Source organism: Haemaphysalis longicornis, unplaced genomic scaffold (genome assembly GCF_048455015.1).
Source record: "Haemaphysalis longicornis isolate Haplotype H1 unplaced genomic scaffold, Haemaphysalis longicornis Haplotype H1 scaffold_3, whole genome shotgun sequence".
NCBI classification, from domain to species: domain Eukaryota; kingdom Metazoa; phylum Arthropoda; class Arachnida; order Ixodida; family Ixodidae; genus Haemaphysalis; species Haemaphysalis longicornis.
Genome location: NW_027526335.1, coordinates 93,915,236 through 93,938,442, shown reverse-complemented (window position 1 = coordinate 93,938,442; position 23,207 = coordinate 93,915,236). Strand labels below are relative to the sequence as shown.

The following is a 23,207-nucleotide window of genomic DNA, read 5'->3' as shown; positions in this document are numbered from 1 at the left end:
TGTCATAGACTCTACGCTACAAGTAGGCATCCTAACGGCAGTAGGTGTGAATAGCGTCCGGCTGACGAGATTCGGTGCGTCAGCCTGCACGAGGAAATTATAATACCGGCTGTAGAAGTTTTACTGACTGGGCATTTGCGCTACAAGCTTAATTTTTTAAACGCAGTGATAGGCTTCTTCTCTGCGCTCGCCAAAAGGGGGCTGATAATTCAGTCCGTATTTACATCGATGAACCATCAAAAACTAGTTGGGACCTTTGAAATGAATTTCGAGTTGGTCGCGAACACTAAAAGCTAGACGAAAAAAACTAATGCCTTTGGTAGTTAGTAAAGCTGAATGTCCTTTAACTCCTCTTTCAGGCCTACATGCGTAATGATGAACAGGGTCGTGAGCTTCGCTTAAATTTAAAGATATCCGACCGGCTCACTTATCAGTGTTTTTCGAATGTCACCCCGCTCAGATTTGCGATTAGTGCGCGTAGTAGACGCTCACGCTCACAGGGGAGGCAGCGGTGGGCTGTGCAGGCTATTGGTTCAGACTTCAAAAGCCTTTTTCTGATACAGTGTAGAGTGAAGCCCCCGCCGAATAGCTGTCTGTCCACCAACCGAAAAGATGATTTAGCGTACAAGGCCTAAATCACCACACATTATGCCGGACGGGCCCTGATACCCCTATCTCGATTTAGGTATACTCTGTGGCAGATGTGTTCACCGACGTGTTTCTAGGTGTTTCGTCTATTTCTAGAGGTATTTCCAGAGGTTTTTCTATATTTATTTTCTATATTCTACGCTGTTTTTCTAGAGGTTTCGTCGATCATCTTTCCGAAAGAGAAGCAGGTAGGCAGGCGTCGTGAGAGGAAGAGGCTGACCAGCTCTGAAATCTCTCATTTATTTTTGAAAAACCGTTTAATCGAAGAACTACCGTCGTCACGATTATCAGGTCCGCGGTCCTTTCCTGTAGAAGTCAGACAGTGGGAATATCGGGCACGATATGTTGTCTTGACGCCCGTAGAAGTCTACGTCGAAGAATGCGATGTTATATTTCCAGGAAGCCGAAGCCGGCTTGTCTACAAAAGTGACGAACTGAAAAAAAACAAGAGAAGTTCACCTTTTTGGCAAGCAGAAAGGCGGAAAACATTATGGAGACACTCATTTAAACTTCAACGTTCAGAGCCATTGGTGAAAGAAAAGTAGTCTAAATTCACCTATACAAACTGCGAGAGCGGGTGATATGTCTTGCTTTAAAAAAAGCATGATTCGTGAAAAATTAATATCATAATGTTCTCCTCAGGGGGCATGCAAAAGCAAATGTGCGGTCTTTACGTTGTACCCCAGAGTTTGAATTAAGGTTCCCGAAGCAACACCACACAAGGAAATTTATATCAATATACGAGTGTGTGGCGGGTACGAGCACGCGTATCACTAATGAAAAAACCGCTTCGGTAAGATTGCACTGGTAAATATGCAGTGGGTGGTGCGACCATCACGGTTTACGTCTGTTAACCATGTCATCTATCATGGAGGTACACCCGGCGTCAAAATAAGCCGGGGCATGCGAGCGCATGGCAAAATGCATCGCCGCGACATCTGGAGTTGCACATCTGGTGTCGAGACACCCGATGTGCGCGTGCGCGTCCAACCACGCTCGCTAGCCTGTCTTTTCATTCGCTTCAAACGGCAACGCTTGTCACATTCAGCGCTTGGCGCCAGGGGCCACTTTCTCTGGGCAACCCCTCTTGCGTGCACACGCTTCGGCGGCTGAAGGCGAGGGTGAAGATGCGTTGCTCGCTCTGCGCTGCTCTGACAAAGGATACATGGAAACGGGACTGCTATCTTAGTTTTAAATACTGCATTCTTTTTTACAGGAAAGCTGTCTATGGCTAAGATACAGCAGATCGTCTCCGGTAATAGAGCAATGTAGACAAGAATGTAGACAAGATGTAGACAAGAACTGCGTCTTAGGCCGGGTTCAGAGTGTTATCACAATTGTCGTAATATCTTTAAGTAATGAAGTCGATCATTTGACGTCTCAGCCAACCGAACTGTGGTGTAAAACGCCGTTTTTTTTACGTCCATAGCGCACGATACGGCTGTTACGTATTCAGTCTGAACATAGCATTAAGCGAACGCACATCATTGTCGCGTGAACGCCCCCCTCACGTTTTCTCCAAGCGTCGAGCGCCTCATGCGGGCACAGCATACTGCCCTTTCCCTTACCCCACCGCACACTTTCGGAGAGCGCTGGCTCGCGCCACCTCCCAATTTCGCGATATTCTCCTCGTTTCCTTTCCTTCACTCGTCGCTCTTCCCATCGTTCGCTCGGTCACGACGACGCCGACGCGGATGAGCCCAGAGAAGGGCGCCAAAGAGCTGCTCCCTGAAATGCCTTCCCAGCAATTCATTTGTGTTAGGAGGTGAAGCAGACATTAAGGGGATCGTTGTAAGCTTGATCTTTGTAAGATGGCTTTCCCACATCGACTGTTGAACAGTGAATCAAGTCAATCTTCGGAGGGAATACCATCACAGAAAGTGGCTCTAACGCTTGTTTCATTGAAACTATACCGCAACAAATTATATGACAATTAGCCGCTAAGACGAATCTAACACAAAGCCGGGTTTTATATTTTTCAAAAGTGCATGGTTCACAGTGAAATTGTAAATATTGTGTAATTCTCGTCCGCTGTCAGTGCATATGGGGATTCTACGGGAGGTAAACGGACAGCCCCATGTTTGTCCACCGGAAGAGAACTCTAGTTAATCAAAAGTTCATTCAGTCAATTAACCTGGAACTATGCTGAATCGCAAATTAAAAAAAAAACGTGCTTTGCTTCGTGCACCCCTTGGACCCAGTCAAAGCTCACGTTGAGGCTCGGCACCGCAGCTTTGATGGTCATCCTTCTTCACAGAGTGGAAGGGCACTGAATTTTTAAATGCAGAGCATTTCTTTAACTTACATGTAGCGTCCGCCGTCCGTCCGCAACAGCTCAGCGCGCAGGTGCGCCCTCTCCCCCACTCCTCCTCTCCCGTATCACGCTACCCTCCTCGCTCTCAACAATAGGTCCGCACCCCTCCCCCTACACTATATAAAAAAATAATAGTTATCGGCGCCTGGTTTCGATCCCACGACCCTGTGGGCGGAACGCGAGGTACATGGTGCTCTTCCCACTGCACCACAAAAGCGACACAGAATCAAAGGGTATGAACGCGCCTTATATCCTTGACTCATTCAAACTAAGTCAAGAAGCTGCTGACACACGGCAGCAGTTGCATCGATCTCGTCTTCACCAGTTGCTGCAACGCACGACCACTGCTTAAAGACCCCTTAACAGTACACTTTAGCGACCACGAAGCCGTCGTTCTCAGCGTCCAATACAACGACAACACCAACAAATAAATAAATAACGACTTACAACAACCTACTCCTTGACTTCACTTCTTGCGTCACAAAAAAAAAAGAAAAATTGGTCCCATTTCTCCAAGAGGGTGGACTCGAGTCGCAAAGTCACGAAAGTAATAATTAATATATGAAAGAAATAATAATAATTAATAGTAATAAGCAATAATAGTTAGCACATTCACTACCACCCCCCCCCCCCCAAACACTAATGTTAACGCAATACACCCACCCCCTACGCGACGCATTCACTCGAGTCCCCCCTCGTGGGGAGATGGGAGCAATTTTTTGTTAATTTTTTGTCAAACCCGGGACCACGCCAAACTCTTCTCCGTTTCCCCTTCTTTAATTGTTTCAGAACGTGTGCAATGTGAAGTCTCATAACACCTTCATAAAATAGATTTTTTCTCGCTTCAGTTCCTATTCTGTTTGTGTGCTCATTCTTAGTTAACAACCAATTGCATGTTTTACGAAAAAAATATTAAAACTCGTTCCAGAGATTGTGGTTGATATCTACTGAAACAGCGCGGAGCCGCAGTTACGACCGTTTTCTCCAATACATGGCAATCGCTCTCCGTAGATTGCGTAATAATGACAACAAACTAATTCTCCAACGTTTACAACTTCACTACCTAATTACGACCAGTAAACGAAACTCCGCATAGCGTTGTAATCGGCCTATCAGCATAGTTTCATAGAACTTGTTTTTGGATGCATTTAATAATACATGACTTAAAGCCGTTTTCTTTAATCATACTCCCTCCTTAGATTTCCATGCTTCGCTGCGCAACAGGCAGTGTCGGAAGGCCCGCTTACAAAAACCAAGCTTCCGCCGATCTTCATAAAGTCGGCTTTACCTGTAAACACAAACCCTTTGCTGGGAACTCCGGAGGGAGCGTAAAAAGATACAAGGACAGGCTGTAGTCATGCCCAGCCCAAGAACAGCGTCGCTGTTAGAAATACCGAAGTGGGAGAGCATATGTGGGACACAATTTTGTCACCACCAGACGGGCAAGATTAGTTATCTGTCATAGCAGGGCAGGGCGAGCAACGCATCTTCACTCTCACCCTCGGCCACTGAAGCGTGCACGAGCAAGACATGTTGAGCAAAGAAAGTGACCCCTGGCGCCAAGCTTTGAATGTGATCAGCGCTACCGTTTGAAGCGAAGTAAAAGACAGGCTAGCGACCGTGATTGGACGCGCAGGCGTACATCGATGTCTCGACACCAGAAGTGCAACGTCAGATGTCGCGGCAATGCATTTTGCCACGCGCTCGCGTGCCCCGGCTTATTCTGACGCCGGGTGTACATATGCGGACCCCATCGACAACCTCTGTAACGAATACCGCCCCCATGTGAGAGAACACGCTAAAAATGTAGCCATTAGCTGATAGCTTCTAACAGCAGCGACTAGGTCCTACTCACGTTGGGGTGTATGCGCTTCTACCTCTGAAAAAGTCATATATGCAGCTGAAAGGTTCCTGATTTCTCGTCATTCTAATTATCAGGAAAGAAAACCTCTTTATTCGCCCAGTAAACTCTACGAGTACCGTAAAACTTCTAACTTTTTGTACAGTTGAACCTCGTTATAACGAACACTGATATAGCGAATTATTGGCTCTAGAGAACTAAATACAAAATTTGGTTGGCAATGATTGGTCACAATGACACCTATTCTCTTATAACGAAACTAAACCCATGAGCCACGCGCCATATCGGATATAACGAAGAAATATTTGACCAGGAGTGTGAAAAGCTACCTGAAAAAAGAACCCCGTCATCAGAAACTGCAGAGAAGTATAAAGGCCCTTTTGTTAGGGGACACTGTGGAAACCTCCATCCTGCTCATTGCTGTGAGTAGCCACCAGACGAAGATCACATCCTTTATCAAATAAATAAGGACGCAGAGGCCTGTTTTGTCTAGTGAACTTTGTTCTGTTGTAATTTCACGTACTCGTGTTCCGCTTCGTTGAGCTTGAAGTGCAACAATAAGAATGGTTAGGGTTACATTGTTTATAGCAGATTCGAAGATTAAAAGTGCATTTATGTATGAAGTATTTTTGCGCGAGCCTAATTTTCGATTTGTTACAGCCGATTGTTACCGCAACTGTTACAACGAATGTCGGATACAACGAACTAATTTGCTTCCCCGATACTGCTTCCTTATAACGAGATTCGACCGTATAACCAACTACTGAACTCGCCTGCGGTGTCCCTCAGCGGCCCTAGTGGACCACAGTCTCCCTCTGCTTTTTTTGTGTGTCAAAAAGCTCTGTGAAGGCTGCAAAAGGCCCTTGCAGCCTGCTTAACACGGCCAACACTTGTTTCGGATGATCCATAATCTCTCACGTGAATTTCCTGCGTTGTTCCTAAACGCAAATGTCCCTTTATTGTCCAAATGAAAGGAAGCCGGAAAATGGTAGCCATATTTTGTCTGACCAGACACTGGGCAACGAAGTATGACAGGATTTTCAAAAGCCACTCAAAGTTTGAGCTACTCTAACTCACCTGCTACGCAAGCGTGGCGCTGAGGTGTATCGTTACAACACAGTAAGTCGGCCTAGGCTAAGATGCATAGGCCACGTTTTATTTTATTGCAGGGGCAATCAATGTCTCAAAACATGCACTTTCCTAATTCACACCTACTATTGGTAGCAGCGCTGCCAAGGCTACATCAGCTTTGCTAAAACAAAACGCTACAAATATCCCGTACAGTCAGTGATAACAGCGCCCTGCAACCCTCCTTCGAAAACAGGGCGCCGTTCTTGCATACGGGCGTGCGCGTGCGCGTGCGCGTGCGCGTGCGCGTGCGCGTGCGCGTGCGCGTGCGCGTGCGCGTGTGCGTGTGTGCGTGCGTGCGTGCGTGCGTGCGTGCATTTTTCTGGTTATTCCATTGTAATTGTAATTGTTACATTGTCTAAAATGTCATTACATAGTAGTATTGTTACATTGTAGTATTCCTATAACGAGTTCCAGTTACAACTATACGTATCTTACGTAGCGCCGAGGTTTCATAAATGTCCCATTTCATTTCATTTCATTCATTGTAACCTCATAAATGATGGGCTGCTTGTATTTAATCCCGATCTCTACGTTGTATTGTGCTTGCATGTGTTGTCCTTATACCAAGCTACTATACCAATGTACTAAAATAACCAATTATGTTACTTCAACACGCTTAAAATCGAAGATGTGGTTCAGTTGCACTGCAAATGGCGCTTCGATTTTTCATGTACAAAACTTTATTCTGGAATCAGTGAAGCATCCTCAATGTACTTATTAATTACAGCTGTGGCTTTGCCCCGGGGCAATGTGGGGAAGGGCGTGGGCGTGGTTACAAAAGGGGCGAAGTAACTAGGGGAGCCTTCAAGAATGAAGGTCTGGGCCATGATGGTATCGGGATCACGCCATTTGCGGAAACGTGCGCCTTCGTCAAGGGAGGTTCATTCGAGCACCTCGCACAGTAGCCGCTCAAAATGACAGGTGCCAGAGAGAGGAAGTTTGTAATATAGCGCCTACGCCCAAATCAAACATTCAACTATCCTAAATTCTGCGCCAACACAGGGTAACTAGGTCCTTCGCTTACCAAGTTTTGAGCCGTCTCGTTGGTTATGTACTCGTATACGAATTCACCATTTTGCTCGTGTCCGCTGTTCGTCAAGGTCCCCATGGCCGCGCAGTTCTGCGACGCCAGTGAGAAACAGTCAATTAAGACATTCAAGCGAAGCTGTCGTTGACAAACGCATTCCGCTTTGAATCTTTCACTCAGAGGTGTAAAAAAACTATTGTACCACTCAAAATCTCACCTTTGCCCGGGCATTTACAAAGCTGACAATTTACAACTGCTGACAGTTTATTAGGTGGGTTGTGGAAACTGCGAAAAATTGTTCGGAAAGACGAAGGCTGATGAACACTCAAAATCTTAAGCCGCCTTTGAAATAATGCGGCTGTAGTACATCGCGCTTGGCCAGCACATGGCAACGCTTCGCTGTTGAGAATTGGCTCATCTAGCCGCGAGTGGACTTGATTGAAGTGACCTGGAGAAGTGAATTTTTCTAGTGCATTGTTCACAGGATTCCAAAAGCTTGAAATATAACTAAAAAAACTTGCCCAAAATATAACTTGCACCAAAGCTAAAGAATATTCCATAAACTTCCCCTCCGAACCGATAGCATGACATTCTATAGTTGCTCTTCAGCAATATTTTTTACTATTGCTTATCATCACAATTAAAATGGGTATCTAATTTAAAGACATACTATAAGCCGTGTAAGACCCAGGCTGCGGTCTCAGGCTTATTTGTATGAGCACAATGCCTTCTACGGTCCATGTTGTCCTGGATATCTTCAAAATGTAGGCGAATAAAGTATTTTTCAGTATCAAGTAGTTAGGGCATCTTGTTGAACTAACGAAAGCAGTTCACATCTACTTGTTTTATTGAACACGCCGTATTTCCTTCATGCATGACTGCAGAAACTGTAATCAACGGTAATGTCATTGTATTCATTAGAAATTTCATCAATTGGCCATGCACCGAACTAATGATCCTATAGCAAAACACGCCTGAAGGTATTGTTTTCCGACAAAGACGCAGTGTCACTGAATCTCAACGTAGGAAACTTGAATACAACACACGTCGGATGTTATTGTTTGTATACTAGAACGAATTATTACCAGATCTCCGCATAGACAACTTTTTGTCATTGACTTCGTTTTTCCGAAGGGCTGCTCAGTGTACTTGAGTGGCAGAAATGGAGACGTCGCACTACAAGTAATTGTACCTCATTTTCCTATTTGTTTTTAAAGCGAACGCTTTTTAGTAGCACCAATGGCGTGCTGTCAAAGAACTATTGCATTTCCCATTAGACCGGTTGGTCGACGAAAGAGCTCTGATAAGATATCTGGACACACGGCGCGTGCGTGAATTCGAGCTTGTGTCACGATATTTACTTAAAAATAGCGTAAAAGGAACGCTTCCATATAGGCAATACACGCGTCGATCACGAACAAGGGGTGCAATAGTAGCCTTTATCTCATATCTCGCGTAGATGCGTTTACTTAATGCGCGAAAAATCGCCGCATGGGTTCGCTCTTCGTTTACGATTTGCATCTTTGAAGGTTTGAAGATCGATTGGGCGCCCTTTCAGCGAAGGTTATTGGCACCCTTTGAAAGCAATGTTGATGACCAGAAAGCTTTCATGCTTCCGTCAACTTTCCTTTGGAGGGGATGGGAAAGTTTTTTTTCATTTTCTCGCACAAGGGGTGTTTTGCGATTTCCAGGAGCTTCTGCGCTCTGTGATGATTTCGAACGACCAGCTGTCGAATGACGGCCTGCATGTGAAATCTGAACACAGCCACCATCAAAAACAGCGACCAGCGCATGCAGCTCCCATCGGTGAAACATCGAAGCAAGAATTGCAGATCTTCAAATGGTGTGCATAACTGGGCCTGGTTGGGAGAAGAGCTGCCCAAGCTGCACCAACCGGGAGAAGGACGCAATATTACGTGTGGGGGAGTAATGCATCAGCTAAGCATCGACTGCGCTTACAAATAAAACTTGACTATTTTAACCAAGCACATTGCGATAACGGCTAGTGGTATGGCTTCAACGAGACATTAAGCAAATATAAGGCAGCAAATCAATACATAAGTGATATCTGCAGTGTTTCTTTATTTAAAAAATTCACGGATACTTGGTTTTTGCATAGCAAATGAAATACTACATCAGCGGCAAAAAACCGTCGCCTGCTGTTGCCAGCGCTACCTCGTGGAGACATTTAAGAAATCAATCGTCAATAGCAATGAAAGGTTCCACTAAATGGAATCAACGTTCCGCTTGGAACGCTCGTTCAGTAGGACATCGTGGTTCTATAAATGTTGTTGTAGGGTGCCTCAATTCTCGTGCGTCTCCGCAGCGCTGGCATCAGGCACCCGACTTGGAGCAGTAGAACGCAGTAAATTTAAATTGCCTTGAGGAAACCTCTAGCGTGTTATTGTGGGAGGAACGAGGCGGGATAGGAACAGCATGAGAACTGAGTGGGGAAGAGAAGGGAGGCCTTTACTACGCAGGGGCGCCAGTCGACTATCATCTTTCGGCGACATGTGCAACGAAAGGAGCAGATACCCGGCCATTTTTTCTTTTGCATTTGCTTTCTCGCTGCCGTTTTCATATTCGTGGTTCCGAAGAAAAAAATCAGTTCAAAGTCAGCATTTTGCTCTTCCTATCTTTTTCGCCCTTGTGCCTGCGGTTTTCGCTGTGATGCAATATGCAACACCAACTCGCCCAAATTTTCACGTTACCAACTTACCGAGTTTCTATACGGCTAACGTATTGTATTTGAAGTCCCTTAGTTTCGTGAAAAACACGCATGCTCTAGACATCGGGGCCGTGCTTTTAACGAAATTTCTGCGAAACATGTCCAGGTAGATGAGAAAGTTTGTTTCTATCTTTTGGGACAGTATAAAGCCCACTTAACGTGTGAAAGGTAAAGGTGTAATATCTGCCGTCTTCCTCTTTGCGAAGTAGTTCCTATAACACATTGACATCCTACCTATATCTTGCAGCCTTTTCAACACATCAAAGGAAACGTAAAAATTTAGTATGGGCCTGGTCATGCCAGGCTGCGTATTTCCAAATGCTTCGCTGCACAGAGCACCCACATGACATGACTGTTCGCGCGACGCAGAACGGTAATTCAACGTGTTCTTTGGCTGTGCCCAAACCTAGTGACCTAAAACATACTAAATCCCCATTATTAACGAAAACCAGGCATAGATTTGAGTTTATGAAAAAAAATTCAATTTAGAAAAAAAAAATTACGCGATAAAAAAAATCTAATAGCTAGACCTTCTGGGGGGGCTCGAACCCAACCTGTCAGCGCCAGTACTGAATGCCTAAGGTTTCGGCACGGTGAATGGATGTCAACGCCAGCGATCTTTGGTAATGTAACATCGGTAACCACCCTATAAAGTACTTGGGAACCCCTCTGGAACACTATCGCGACAGTGAGCCCTACTGGTGGGGCAATGGCAAACACTGAACGAGAAAGCGGAAAAAGTGAAAGCAACTGGGCTACCAGTGTTCGCGAGAGCCATGACTTGTAATCTTTTCTTTGTGGCAAAGCATTGGTTTGTTATGCAAGTGCTGCATTGTTCACGTTTGAATGTCTAGAAGCTACATCGCCTATTTGCTGTTTTTGTGTAGGGGTCCACGTGGGAGAGGAGCAGTTGGACGAATTTGTTTTGGCGAATCCGTGACGGCGCTTTAGGACTGGCTCACCTGCTTGTACGGCAACTCATAAACCGATTTTTGTTTTTGCGCGATGTACAGGACCCTTTTCTGCGCACTGTAATGCAAGGTAGGTTTATTAATGCATCCTTTGCCATAATTTGTGGTTTCTTCAAGTTGCTTGTGTCAGGTTCATGAACAACAATAATAAATACAAGTATAAATTGTGAACGAGACTACGTTTATGTAGTACCCGAAACCCAAATAAACACACACCATGGACAGAGAGAATAAAGAACACTGGGGACAGAAGAATAGAGGGGGGCGGCGATACCGCAGTATCGAAAACGCTAACAAGTTTGACAAACAACCAACCGTCAAAGTCCGCGAAAGGACGCCGGGGACACAGTAGGGTTCACTGCGGGAACGGGGTTGTCATACCTCACGTCCCAGATTTGCCGTCGTGATGCTTCGGTGTTGAAAGGTCGAGGTGGCGTGTCACGGCCAGGATGGTAGCGCGCGCACCGAGCTCCCGTTGCACCGTTGTGGGGAACGCAGCTCTCGTGGGGCGTCGCGGTTTCCTACCGACGCACGGCGAGACGACTTTCTTGCGGTGGTGAAGTTCGGGGGGTTGCAGTTGAGGAGGACTTCTTGGGGCACGGCACGGGTCCAGTCGGCCGACCGCCGCGCATCCCGGTCTCGCTCCGCACTGAATCCTCCCTGTGCTCTCTCTGCCGCCAGCCGCTGTCGCTGGCCGCTTCCGATTGGCCGGCTAAAGATTGAGGGGTGAACGACCCCGAATGACACTGATGATGATGGTGACCTCGGGGTTTTTGAAACATACCCCGTAGATCACGCCTTTGCGTCTTCGTCATCGTCGTTGTCTTCGTTTTCACTCATGACAACATCCCCCCACTTAAGCATTTTTCTCTGAAAAATGTTCACACATACCCCACGCACAGTTCTATGCCACTTCACAAAAATGTTCGCTGTCCACCGGTAACAGAGCACACTCACACTTCATGAATCTAACAGTCAGGGAAATACACTTCAAGAACAGCATGAAGAGAGCTAGCACATGGTTCATTAAGATCGGACACAACTCACTGCCATTACTTAGCAGAGCATGCTCTAACTGAAAAATCACGGACAGGTAACAATCGAAAAGCCAGGCTGGCACAGTGTGTCCCGTTTTCTACAGTGACTACGGTGCCACCCTCTGCCTCTGCCATACACGCGACTGGCGTGGTGGTGATTGAGTTTTTTCCCGCTCTTACCAGCTGACAACTTATATATGCATTCAAGGAAAGTGTGTGAATGCGGTGCGGGTGACCTTCTGTTCCCGCTGGCCGACTCTTCGCGTGAACAACTGAGTTTTACCATAGTTCTTTTTCCTACCCGTCCGGTTTTTCTCTGGGTTCTCTTGTTCCGTGACTTACGCCGGCCGAAGCATCTCCTTCGGTGCTTATGCGGCGCGTGCTTTCTACTGGACCCAAAGACACTCGGGATTGAAATATGGGGCGATGGAAAGTCCCTGTCTGTGATAAGGACTTCTCTTGGTACAGATCTCCGCTTTAAAGACGGGCTGTCCTGCAAGCACGGTTTCTGGTTAACATTAACCTCACGAAACCCAGAAATAGTCAAGTGCAATGCCGCCACTTGCGGACTATGTGAAAGTGAAGTTTCTTTATCAGGTGATGGAAGGACCGCCTGATGTGTCACAGTTACATCAAGTTCCCTATGTTCATTGGCATCTCGTGCCACGTCAAGAGGGGGCGACCGTTGATCTGCACTAGAGCGCGGTGGTGAGAAAGCCTGTACTTTATCAAATATTTCCCCACCATCCTTAAATTTGCGGGGTTCTGTTAGCGTAGCCTCAAGTTCCGCGAGCCGTAGCTTTAGCGGCAAAGTTTCTTTTTCTATTTTTTCACGCGCTCGCACGTGCTCATCGCGCTCGTTCTCTATTACCGCCCGCGCTTTCTCCATGTCGGCAATCTTTTTGAGCGATTCTAGCTCTAACTCTTTCTCTTCCCGCCAGTATCTCTGCTCCTCAAGCACCCACTGCTCAAGATCGTCGCCGCTTAATCCTAAGCGCGTCCCCAGTTCAAATAATTCCTCTGTGTCCATGCCGGGTTTTTAAGGCTACAAAAAACAAAGTAGTCTCGTCCTGCCGTGGACGCCAATTATTGTCAGGTTCATGAACAACAATAATAAATACAAGTATAAATTGTGAACGAGACTACGTTTATGTAGTACCCGAAACCCAAATAAACACACACCATGGACAGAGAGAATAAAGAACACTGGGGACAGAAGAATAGAGGGGGGCGGCGATACCGCAGTATCGAAAACGCTAACAAGTTTGACAAACAACCAACCGTCAAAGTCCGCGAAAGGACGCCGGGGACACAGTAGGGTTCACTGCGGGAACGGGGTTGTCATACCTCACGTCCCAGATTTGCCGTCGTGATGCTTCGGTGTTGAAAGGTCGAGGTGGCGTGTCACGGCCAGGATGGTAGCGCGCGCACCGAGCTCCCGTTGCACCGTTGTGGGGAACGCAGCTCTCGTGGGGCGTCGCGGTTTCCTACCGACGCACGGCGAGACGACTTTCTTGCGGTGGTGAAGTTCGGGGGGTTGCAGTTGAGGAGGACTTCTTGGGGCACGGCACGGGTCCAGTCGCCCGACCGCCGCGCATCCCGGTCTCGCTCCGCACTGAATCCTCCCTGTGCTCTCTCTGCCGCCAGCCGCTGTCGCTGGCCGCTTCCGATTGGCCGGCTCAAGATTGAGGGGTGAACGACCCCGAATGACACTGATGATGATGGTGACCTCGGGGTTTTTGAAACATACCCCGTAGATCACGCCTTTGCGTCTTCGTCATCGTCGTTGTCTTCGTTTTCACTCATGACACTTGCCAGGTGGTGTTCATGGATATTCTAAAGAAATTGTTTTGTCATTCTCATTTTTGGAAACCCGTTTCGCAATGCAATATCTGGCCAATGCAACCAGGAAAAAATTATGTAAGGGTGTATGTGACGTAGTCTTTCCAGTGTCACTGTATAGAGCTCTATACAGCACTGGTCCAGGACAAGATGGGTTAAAACGAGTGAAGCGAATTGCACCCTGGTGCACTTTCGGTCGCAACTTGGATGAAACAAAAGGGGCTCTCAGTGCCCTGGGGAACCGGCTGTCCTATTTGTACACAACCCCGAACTGTAGAGCATGTCTTTCTTCAATGTTGTGCCGCAGTGTTCCTTTCCGATGTCCTCCAACGGTCACTCCAGAAAAATGTTCCACTTAGCCCGCACGGCATATGGTATTTGTGCATTCATAGAGAGGACGGTGTGCCATTTGACAGTGTCATGTTGATGGGCCTGCACAGCATTTGATGTTCGCGCATGGCTTTGCTTCATTGTGATGTAGACGCGCGACCAACGCCACAGTAGTTTCGGGATAGTGTGTCACAGTTTGTTGAAAGGAGCCATGAAGAGAACATAGAACTTCGTTTAATTTGAAAGAACTAGGATTCAGTATCTCACTCATCTCCATTACAGCCACAGAAGATGTTTTTTAACGAAAAAAAAGCGAGAAATATTTAAAATCTTTCAAATTTTGCGCCACAGTGACGTCTTAAGAGCAAGAATGACGTCATACGGGCCAACAATAAAACAATTTTCAGTGTGTTCACTGCACGTTAGCATTCAAGTGATGCGGCCAAATGGAACTACAAGCCCCATTACAGACGTCCAGTCATGTGTCGTCACGACAGCTCAGTTAGGCGGTCGCCAATTGCACAAACAAGGTTCCGTGACGTCATAAAAAAGTTGCGGGAAATTGGCTAGGGGGTCACGACCGCTTCAAACGTTTTCTTTAATATGTCCGTTATTTATTAGAACATTGCGATGATGTTGGTATCATTGTTATCGGGACTAAGCAGTCTTTCTAATAAACCCAACTTGTAATTTGTCTTCATGGCTCCTTGAAGTTAAGAGAGCAAAGGACCCTCCACCAGGGTGGTGTCGAAAATTCAACCCCTAACTGCGCTTAGGGAATTCCAAATGACAACACCGGCCGTGAGGGGCTTGGTGGCATTACTGTGGTTTTTTCTTTGTCATAGTGCCTGGTGCCTAGTGTTGCTGTCCGAGATTGTCAATAAAAAAAAAAAATAAAATCGAGCCCACAGAGCCAGAACGGCAGGCTCGTTTTAGCAGGCGCTCAAAAGAATAGCGCGCGCGCAGTGACATCACACATGTCACGTGGGTGCCCTGTGCAGCGAAGCGTTTGGAAACATGCTGCCGGGCTGCAGGGTAATTATGGGTTAACCAGCTCGCCCGTAAAAGCGCTTGCCGGGCTCGCTGCTGCAGCATACAGCTCCTCATGCTCTTTACGCCTTTTGCGCTTCAGGGCCTCCACAATCATCCTACCCACACGTACTCCCCACCCACAACTATCGAAACACGAACAAGTACTGTTTAGGCAAGCGCAAATGGGTTCCTTCGTAACAGAAGTTGGAGAGGCCCTCTACAATGGACTGTCAACCGCCATCTGCCCAATGTCCTAAAAGGCCCTCAACCAAAACTAGCTCTTGAATGAATGCAACCCAGTTACCAATGGGAGAGCAGCACTCCAATCCGCAGCCCTACACCACATTTCGCCAATGTGCTTGTTAGGGGTGCCGATACCTAGACCAGCTTGTCATTTATTCAATAAATTCATTCATTCATTCATTCATTCATTCATTCATTCATTCATTCATTCATTCATTCATTCATTCATTCATTCATTCATTCATTCATTCAGGACTAAAATGTCCGCCAAAATAGCCGGCATGCAAGTATTCTTACTTCGTTTGTACGATTCAGAAGTTCCCTAGTGGAGCAGGCAGCTCCCGTTCCTGTCTCGTTGGAGTTCAGAGGCCGAAACCTCCCGATGGCCAAAGTAGTCGAGATGGCCACGGGATTGTCCATACCGTCAGATATCTTGAGGTAATCCTCCTGCAGACGCCATAAACAAGGTAGACATTACTACGCTTTGGGGAACACGAAGGTAGCGCGTAATGGGTTAAACAGTCCTCGTAGATACTACCTTCGGAAAGTCAGCACAAGTGACGTCCTTACCTTTGAAATCATAAGCTCGTTGATCCCGATTTTACATGGTTGCATTTTTGGAGGTTCGTGCGATTGAAAAATTATTATTACGTCCCTGAAACAGAAGACATTGGAAAGGCTGAAATTTCTCATTGAAGGACAATGCACAGAAAGATGTCGATGAGTTAAATTTCGTATCTGACGACACCAAGTAAGAAAATATTTCTGATTCGATGAGTTTGTAACCATACAATCTTTCCCATTAGAGAGCGCGCAGAAAAATGCACACACCGGAACATTGACAGCGCAAATGTGTGTGACATTATGAGCATTTCTTTAACTTTGCAGAAAGAAATTGAATTCAATTGGAAGATACGTTCTGGAATCATTTTCTAGCATATCTGCTTTAGGGAACCCGTTTTTGTAAGATTTTTCTGCAAAATATATCTTAAGCTTTGCATTGCACGATTTCCCGTTACCCGTGGTCGAGCACCTCCGCGTACTTGGCTTCGTTTTCCAGTTGAAACGGCACGACTGCCACACCCTAACGATGTCCGCACGAAATACCTCCGAGTAACGGGCATGCTTCTTTCACGAGGTACGCACCGCTAACGTGTAATCCCAACACAACAATGTCTACATATTCCCGAATTAGACGGCAGTCAGTTGTTGATTACGCCCTAATTCTCTCACCCAACATGCTGTCTCCCTCCCTGACCAACGCCTCCTCATCGTGACGCAAGACCTGGCCCTGGTGTGGATTCCTAGCCGTGCCGTAATTGCGGGTGATAAGGTGCGCTCACGCGTTGGCTCGCCAGGGCCTTTGGAATCCCGTTACGCGGACCTTCTCCCCACGCGGCTCACCCGAGGGGAATACCAACCACCCCACCCATCCCTATCGAGATACATGGCCGTGCTGTGGCGACAACCGCAAACGAGTTTATTTCCGAACTTTTGTGAAACACGCCATCCATCGAATCGGTAAGTGAACGACCATTGCGCCAAGAATTTTGCGTAGGTCTAACTCGATACTGACGGCGTCATGCGATCGCGAAATCGGGGAATTCGCGTGTAGCGACTAAGAATGCCGCTGCGTTTCACCATGGAAACACGCTTTTCACTTAACGATTTATCTGCGGCGGAAGTGCAAATTAATGATTTACCCGCCGCGGTGGCTCAGTGGCTAAGGCATTGTTCTGCTCAGCACGAGGACTCGGGTTCGATTCCCGGGCGTGGCGGGCGCTTTTCTGGTGGAGGCGAAAAGCAAAAACGGCCGGTCGTACGAGATTTAGGCGCTCGTTAAAGATCCCTTGCTGGTCAAAATTAATCGGGAGCACTCCACTACGGCGCGCCTCATCGCCTGCGTTGCGTCGGCGCGTTAAACCCCACAATCAATCAATCAATCAATGAATCAATCAATCAATCAATCAATCAATCAATCAATCAATCAATCAATCAATCAATCAATCAATCGATCGATCGATCGATCGATCGATCAATCGATCAATCGATCAATCAAAATTAAACATTTCTGGGTACAGATGGGCCGATTTTGCGGAAGAGAGTGTGCTATCGGAGTTGCTCACAGACAACAACCTTGATTTTTTTGCTGGAGGTCCCTTTAAAAAACGACACGTTAATAGGGGAGAGATGCAGAACCCGCCTGGAATGCGCACGCCACGTAGTGTCGGTCAGAACAAGAAGACATTTAGATTTTTAAGTGATCCCACATTTCCAAATATGACCATCATTGTAGGTTTTTTTGGATCTGCCCGCTTTCTGCAACTTTTTGCTGAAAGGAGCAAGGTGCTGAAATGAACATGAGCGGTTTTGTTCCTCATCAATGATGGCCGCGAATACAGCAATAAGAACACCCGACATTTTCTGCGTCAGGTGCAGCTTAGCGGTTCATGGTGATTTTTCAAGGAGAGGTTGTTCAGTGTTGTGCAAACTTTTTTTCGCAGAGCCAATACCGATGGTGAAGCTGTGCTTTGTGTGCGCAGATTCGAGTTTAGTACGTTGATTCGCACGGTTCCAGAGCCATGAAAACTATCACATTGAAATTTATAGGCCTTAACATGTGGCAGCAAAGTTCACAGAACCAATTCCGAGTTCTTCACAGTTTTTTTTTTACAAGCGCATATCCAATTCGACTCCTCGCTGTATGGGAAATGTTGCTTTCCTGTTATGGTCGTACTAGATTCCTGAGCAGTAAGAATTTTTGCGAAAAATCTGTGGATGTAAATATGGGAATTGAGAACCTGCATTACACATACACCGGCCAAATTTGAAATTTCACCTCATGAGGAAGTTTTCTCTTTAAATAACTAAGATAGTTCACCACAAAAGCAACCTCGTTCTTCAGGGATATGTACCCCTTGTAGGTTGGGCTCATTTGAACGAAGCAGTACACGTGTCCCTCGTGCCCCTGTCGAAACTCGTGGCGCATTACTCTAACCTTATCATCTGCGCATAAGCAAAAGCAGCGAACAGCCACAAACTGTTAAATGTGAATGATGAGAACTATGAGGCACCTGAGTAAAAAACGCCGACGGAAGATCTAAACAAAATTCGTTGCCCGTGTTGCGAGAATACTATGACCAATATGAGTATTTTTTTTTATTTTGCGAGAAAAGCAAAAACTTCAAGGGAACAAATTTGTTGCACCTTCACCTTCCCCTTTTGTAAACGTTCGTTGTGAAGTCTGATCCGTTAGTTAGTCAATACGAAATTAGAGTTCTTCAAGCGTGCAGGGCCCATATCGGTTGCCCCTGATATGCAGCAGGTTATGCAGGTTATCGGTTATGCAGCATGTCTGAACCATAAAATAGGGCATAAAATTTTTACGCCTTCGCACCAAACCACACTTATTGACAGCGTATCTTCTCTGCCATAGTCCGTGAGACGGGCGTGAAAGCCTCTGGGTTTTTCTTCGTGTTTCGAGCTTTTAAAAGAAGCTAAGCCTTTGGGGCACTTCTCCGCTGTAAAAATACTCATTCCATCGCCTGGCTACACATAACCGTTCCCCATATTTATTTTACGATTCTTTTACTGAGATGGCAAGTTTGTCTATTTCGAGACCAAGCCGTAAGCTAAAAGGGTAGTTTTATTGGTGAGGCGATAAAAACGCGTACAAAGAGATTTTTTTCTCAGGAGCTTTTTTTTTTGCACCTCGCTGGTCCTTTTTAAGTTTATCTCTTTTTGCAACTAGCTTAGAGCAGGGGCTTCTCGTCGGAGTTATTCGTGGGCATTGATGCCTGTTTGTTGCGTTTCCTCGTTTACGGGCTGTATTACATTCGTTTATTTTTAATAATACACTACGGTTGCAAGGGGACATTACCTGGCGAAGACTCCAAGTTTTGCACCGTTTTTCTTAGTAGCGTCTGCGTCGCTGGGGTTCACCTTTATGCCCAATGCGACCAGTTCCGGTTGCGTGTAACTCTTCTTCAACTTTCTGAACACATTCTTGAAGAGAGAAAAAGGGAAGCGTAAAGAGTGCTTTATTATGCGAGGCCAAAACAAACGAATGGGATTTGCACTTTGAGCTGAGTTAGCAAAGCCATTTGTTACGACAACCATCCGTCAATTTAGTAACGAGTAAATTAAGGCGGGTTGGTAGTACATACTGAGGCGACTCTAGCGATAAGAAGGGACGTGTACGTTTTATTATAACGGATAAATTAATTGTCAGCAAAAACGCTTGCGTGATAGCTAAACTCCGTTTTGGACATTTAATTGCCTTTAGAACCAGTTCCCAATGGCACCTAATTCCCGCAGAGAAAAAATAGCCTTGCCGAACGGAACAAAACATTGCCTCAGTATTGGGGGATAAAGGTGCAACCTCTGTACATTATTTTTGGAATAGGTTTCTCAGTAAGCATGGTCGGGAGGATAAGTGTAATTGTATCAAAATCTGAGAACAGTGACTTGTGCGTTTATATAAGGCTAAAAACTTACTTTAAAAAATCCCATGGAAATACCTACATGTAACTGCGTCAACTTGCCCCCCACGTGCTCTTGTAGTGGTACCCAACATATCGTCGTCTTTGTAGCCTCCACAATACCGTCGGATTTAAAAGTTTCTTTTCCGGACTTATGAAAAATAGAGTTTAGTGTTATCTCCTTCAGCTCTTCGGGATACAAGAGTGGATTGATTAATGCAAAATATATTTTGAGCCAAACAAGCGCACGATTTCCCATCACTCCTGCCTTAGCTCAGATTTTTCAATACTGCGTTCTTACACACATAGGCGTGCACAAGTAGCAGTGCCTCTGATCCAGCCGAATGCTTACCGAGCCACAATCACAGTGCCGTGCCAGTTGGCAAAACCTGTTGTACGCTGGCTATTTGCAAACGGTATGGCCATACAATCCAATCGAATCCGATAGAATCCAGCCACTTTCTCCTTGTTGTTAACCTACTACAATTAGGTAGACCGCTCGGCGCCAACTTAGGAAGGGTGCCGGGGAGAAAACTTAGGGGATCGAGGCAGGCACCGATAATATCGGCGCGCTAAAAGTGCCCCCTGGAGAACACTGTTAAAGGAGTAATGAAGAAAAAACACAAGTTTGTGTTATTTGAAAGATTCCGTGTTTTATAGTGCCCCCAGCGCTTGTCCGAATGCAAACGTTGCTTTATTTACTGAGAAATTATATAATTTAAGTTAAAATTTAGATTTTCCCGCTAAATCGTGCGTTTTCGTAGTCTGCAATGACATCACAGGGCCTTGTTTACCGTTAGTGAACCTATGTGGCACCACCACACTGCGGCAAGCCGTTTTCTGCCTTTGGTTTGTTTGTAAACGTATTTGTACCTGGCTTGTTTTGTTCATGGAGACAATCGTTTCGTAAAACATGGTGCTCGCTCGACAAATACAGTCACGTAAGACATCGTCGCTTGCGTCAATAGGCCAGTGTCGTCTGAAACAACCTTAAGCCCCGCAGTCCTGCGCAGCTAAACCAAGCATAGTGCGCGCAGTACTAGCAGCAGTACGCATCGGTACTTCTATGATTACGTGTGCTTTCGTAATTTCTACTGTTTCTCCCCCACCATTCTTAGGGCTTTAAAAAGAATGTGCCCTAAATTTAAGCGCAAATAGCTCGTTCCGCAAGCTTATGAGCTCTGCCTAATTTGCTTTGGCTTTTGCCACCCTCCGCCTATCGCAGAGCTGTCTGGTTTGACATTATAGGTTCTGTTGGGGCAAGTGAGCTAGTGGGTCGCATGTCCATTCCAATTTTTCCTAATTATGTGGCTTATTTGAGCGAAGTTTACGTTAATAGCGGTGTCAGTATGATTCTAACGGGGCAATCTTTTGAATGAACCAAACTTGCGTTTTCTCTTCATGGCTCCTTTAAAAATTATATTTCACCTCTACAACTCTCCGCACCGGTTAGGTTGGAGTCATGAACACGGGCCGGGTTCAAGTTAATGTCATTGCCAGAAAGGGCGTAGATATCAATGGCAAATGGAGGCAAGGTGTTAGGGAAGGCTCCTGGTGCCTTGTAATGACCACGGCTCAGGAAACGCAACGCAAACTTTATACAAGTAGCTCACCCCATTTCAAAACACTACTGTGGCGACGCAACGCGGCGCTTCCGTGTGTGGTGCAAAGAAAGCATGCGCACGCAAGAGAAACTTATCTTCGAGAGGAAGGCTGACAATAAACAGTCAGTTGTTGTTTGGGGCAAAGCGGCGCTTCCGTGTGTGATGCAAAGAGCGCATGCGCACCCAAGAGAAAGTTATCTTCGAGAGGAAGGCTGACAATAAACAGTCAGTCATTGTTTGGGACGCGAGTTGTTTACTTGCGCAGCTCAGCCGAGCAGCGCGTCTTAAGACTACCAAGCGTGCCCAGTTTTACCCTTCAGCGTTTCAAGGCAAGGCATCCCTTACCTCGATTTTTCTCGGGGCCTCCCCAAAGTCAGAGAAGTCGTTGGCGACCACGAAGTCAAGAATGGCGTATTTCGTGCCCACCCATTGGCCAAGCGTCTCGTAGAATCGATCGGTCGAGGCGCTGCCGGAGCTGTCGGGATAGTCGAGACTAATGCCGAGGTAAATCTTAATGCCGCGAATGCCGAGAGATATTTCTAGAAATCAAAAGAAGTAGAGTTGCGTTAGTTCATCAGTACTCAGCTGTTTAACCCCTTGCTTAGCTACCCAAGCAGACCAGCCGCGGCGGATAAGAGGCAGAGGCCAAGGACGCCGGTTCGTTTCCCGGCCACCCACCGCGGTGGCTCAGTGGCTAAGGCGTTGCACTGCTGAGCACGGCGCAGGTTCGATTCCCGGCAGTGGCGGTGATGAAGGCGAAAAGCGAAAACGCCCGTGTGTGCGAGATTTCGGTGCACATTAGAGATCCTCAGGTGATCAAAATTAATCCGCAGCCCTGCACTATGGCGCGGCTCATCGCTTGTGCAGCGTCGGCGGTGTTAAACCTCAGAATAAAAAAACTCAGGCTATCAAAGCATGCTTAAATTCGGACTTTATTTATTTATTTATTTATTTATTTATTTATTTAATTTTAGTACCTCAAAGGCCTGGAAACAGGCACAGGGCTGAGCTCAAAAGAAAAATCGCTGGTAAAAACCACTCAGATATTAACAAAGGACTTGACAAAGAATTGATTTGAAAAACTGCATGGGAGGGCGGGTCACAAGGGGAAAAAATAAAAAGCGCAAGGAATGTCAAAGAGTTTAAGGCACGCGCACAGAATAAAAAAAAAGAAAAAAAAATCATAGATGAAAAATCACGCGAGATATGAACAAACTTGACAAGCAATTGATTTCAAAAGGTAGGGTGGCGGGTCATAAGGGGAAAAATAAAGAGCGGAAGGTATTAAAAAAGAAGTTTAAGACGCCAAAAGAAGGATCAAAGCAATTTTAAAGACATGCAGATGATCTAAAACGTGCTATCGGGGAGAAAGCAATGCCGGTAAACTTAGCTACGTCAATCGGCTTGTATTTTTAACAGCGATCGCCCCTAGAACTCTAATCGGCTCCAGTTCCTGCGGAAGATCGTTCCAATCTTTGGCTGTGCGAATGAAAATAGTGTCCATATGTAACCGTTTTTGGCCGGGTATACGATACTTGAAATGCGTTTTTGCTTCGCCTCGAAAACCTTGCGCGACTTATGACCTATTTGTTTGGTGACAGTCTATAATAATATTTATGAAGGAGTGCTAGTCAGGCAAGCTTCCGCCGATGACTTAAAAGTGGAAGAGAAGCACGCTGTTTTAGCTTGACTGCTCGATGCTGTACAGTTTCCAATGCCTGAACAATCTACGTTTGGTGGAGATGCGAGATAGCGGCTGCATGTTCTAATTTCGGGCGTACTAGTGTTCTGTAGGCTAGTAATTTTAGTTCTAGAGGCGCCAGTTTTAAATTGCGTTGGAGAATACCGAGAGTTTTGGCTGCTGCAGAAACAACCAATTTAGTATGAACAGACCAAGTCAGATCATTTGTTAGATTTACATCCAGGTATTTATACGAGTTAGTAGGTTGGAGTACCGA

General features: G+C 46.1%; 1 protein-coding gene across 1 annotated transcript; it reads right to left on the bottom strand.

Moving 5' to 3' along the window:
* Nucleotides 1-909: 909 nt before the first annotated feature.
* On the bottom strand, nucleotides 910-15,813 carry LOC144173329 (uncharacterized). Its single transcript, XM_077701810.1, has 4 exons — nucleotides 15,735-15,813; nucleotides 15,462-15,611; nucleotides 6,979-7,074; nucleotides 910-1,082 (listed from the first exon to the last, which is right to left on the bottom strand). The coding sequence occupies exons 1-4, from the start codon at nucleotides 15,777-15,779 to the stop codon at nucleotides 936-938; spliced, it is 438 nt and encodes a 145-aa protein (XP_077557936.1). The 5' UTR covers nucleotides 15,780-15,813; the 3' UTR covers nucleotides 910-935.
* Between the last annotated feature and the right edge of the window lie 7,394 nt (nucleotides 15,814-23,207).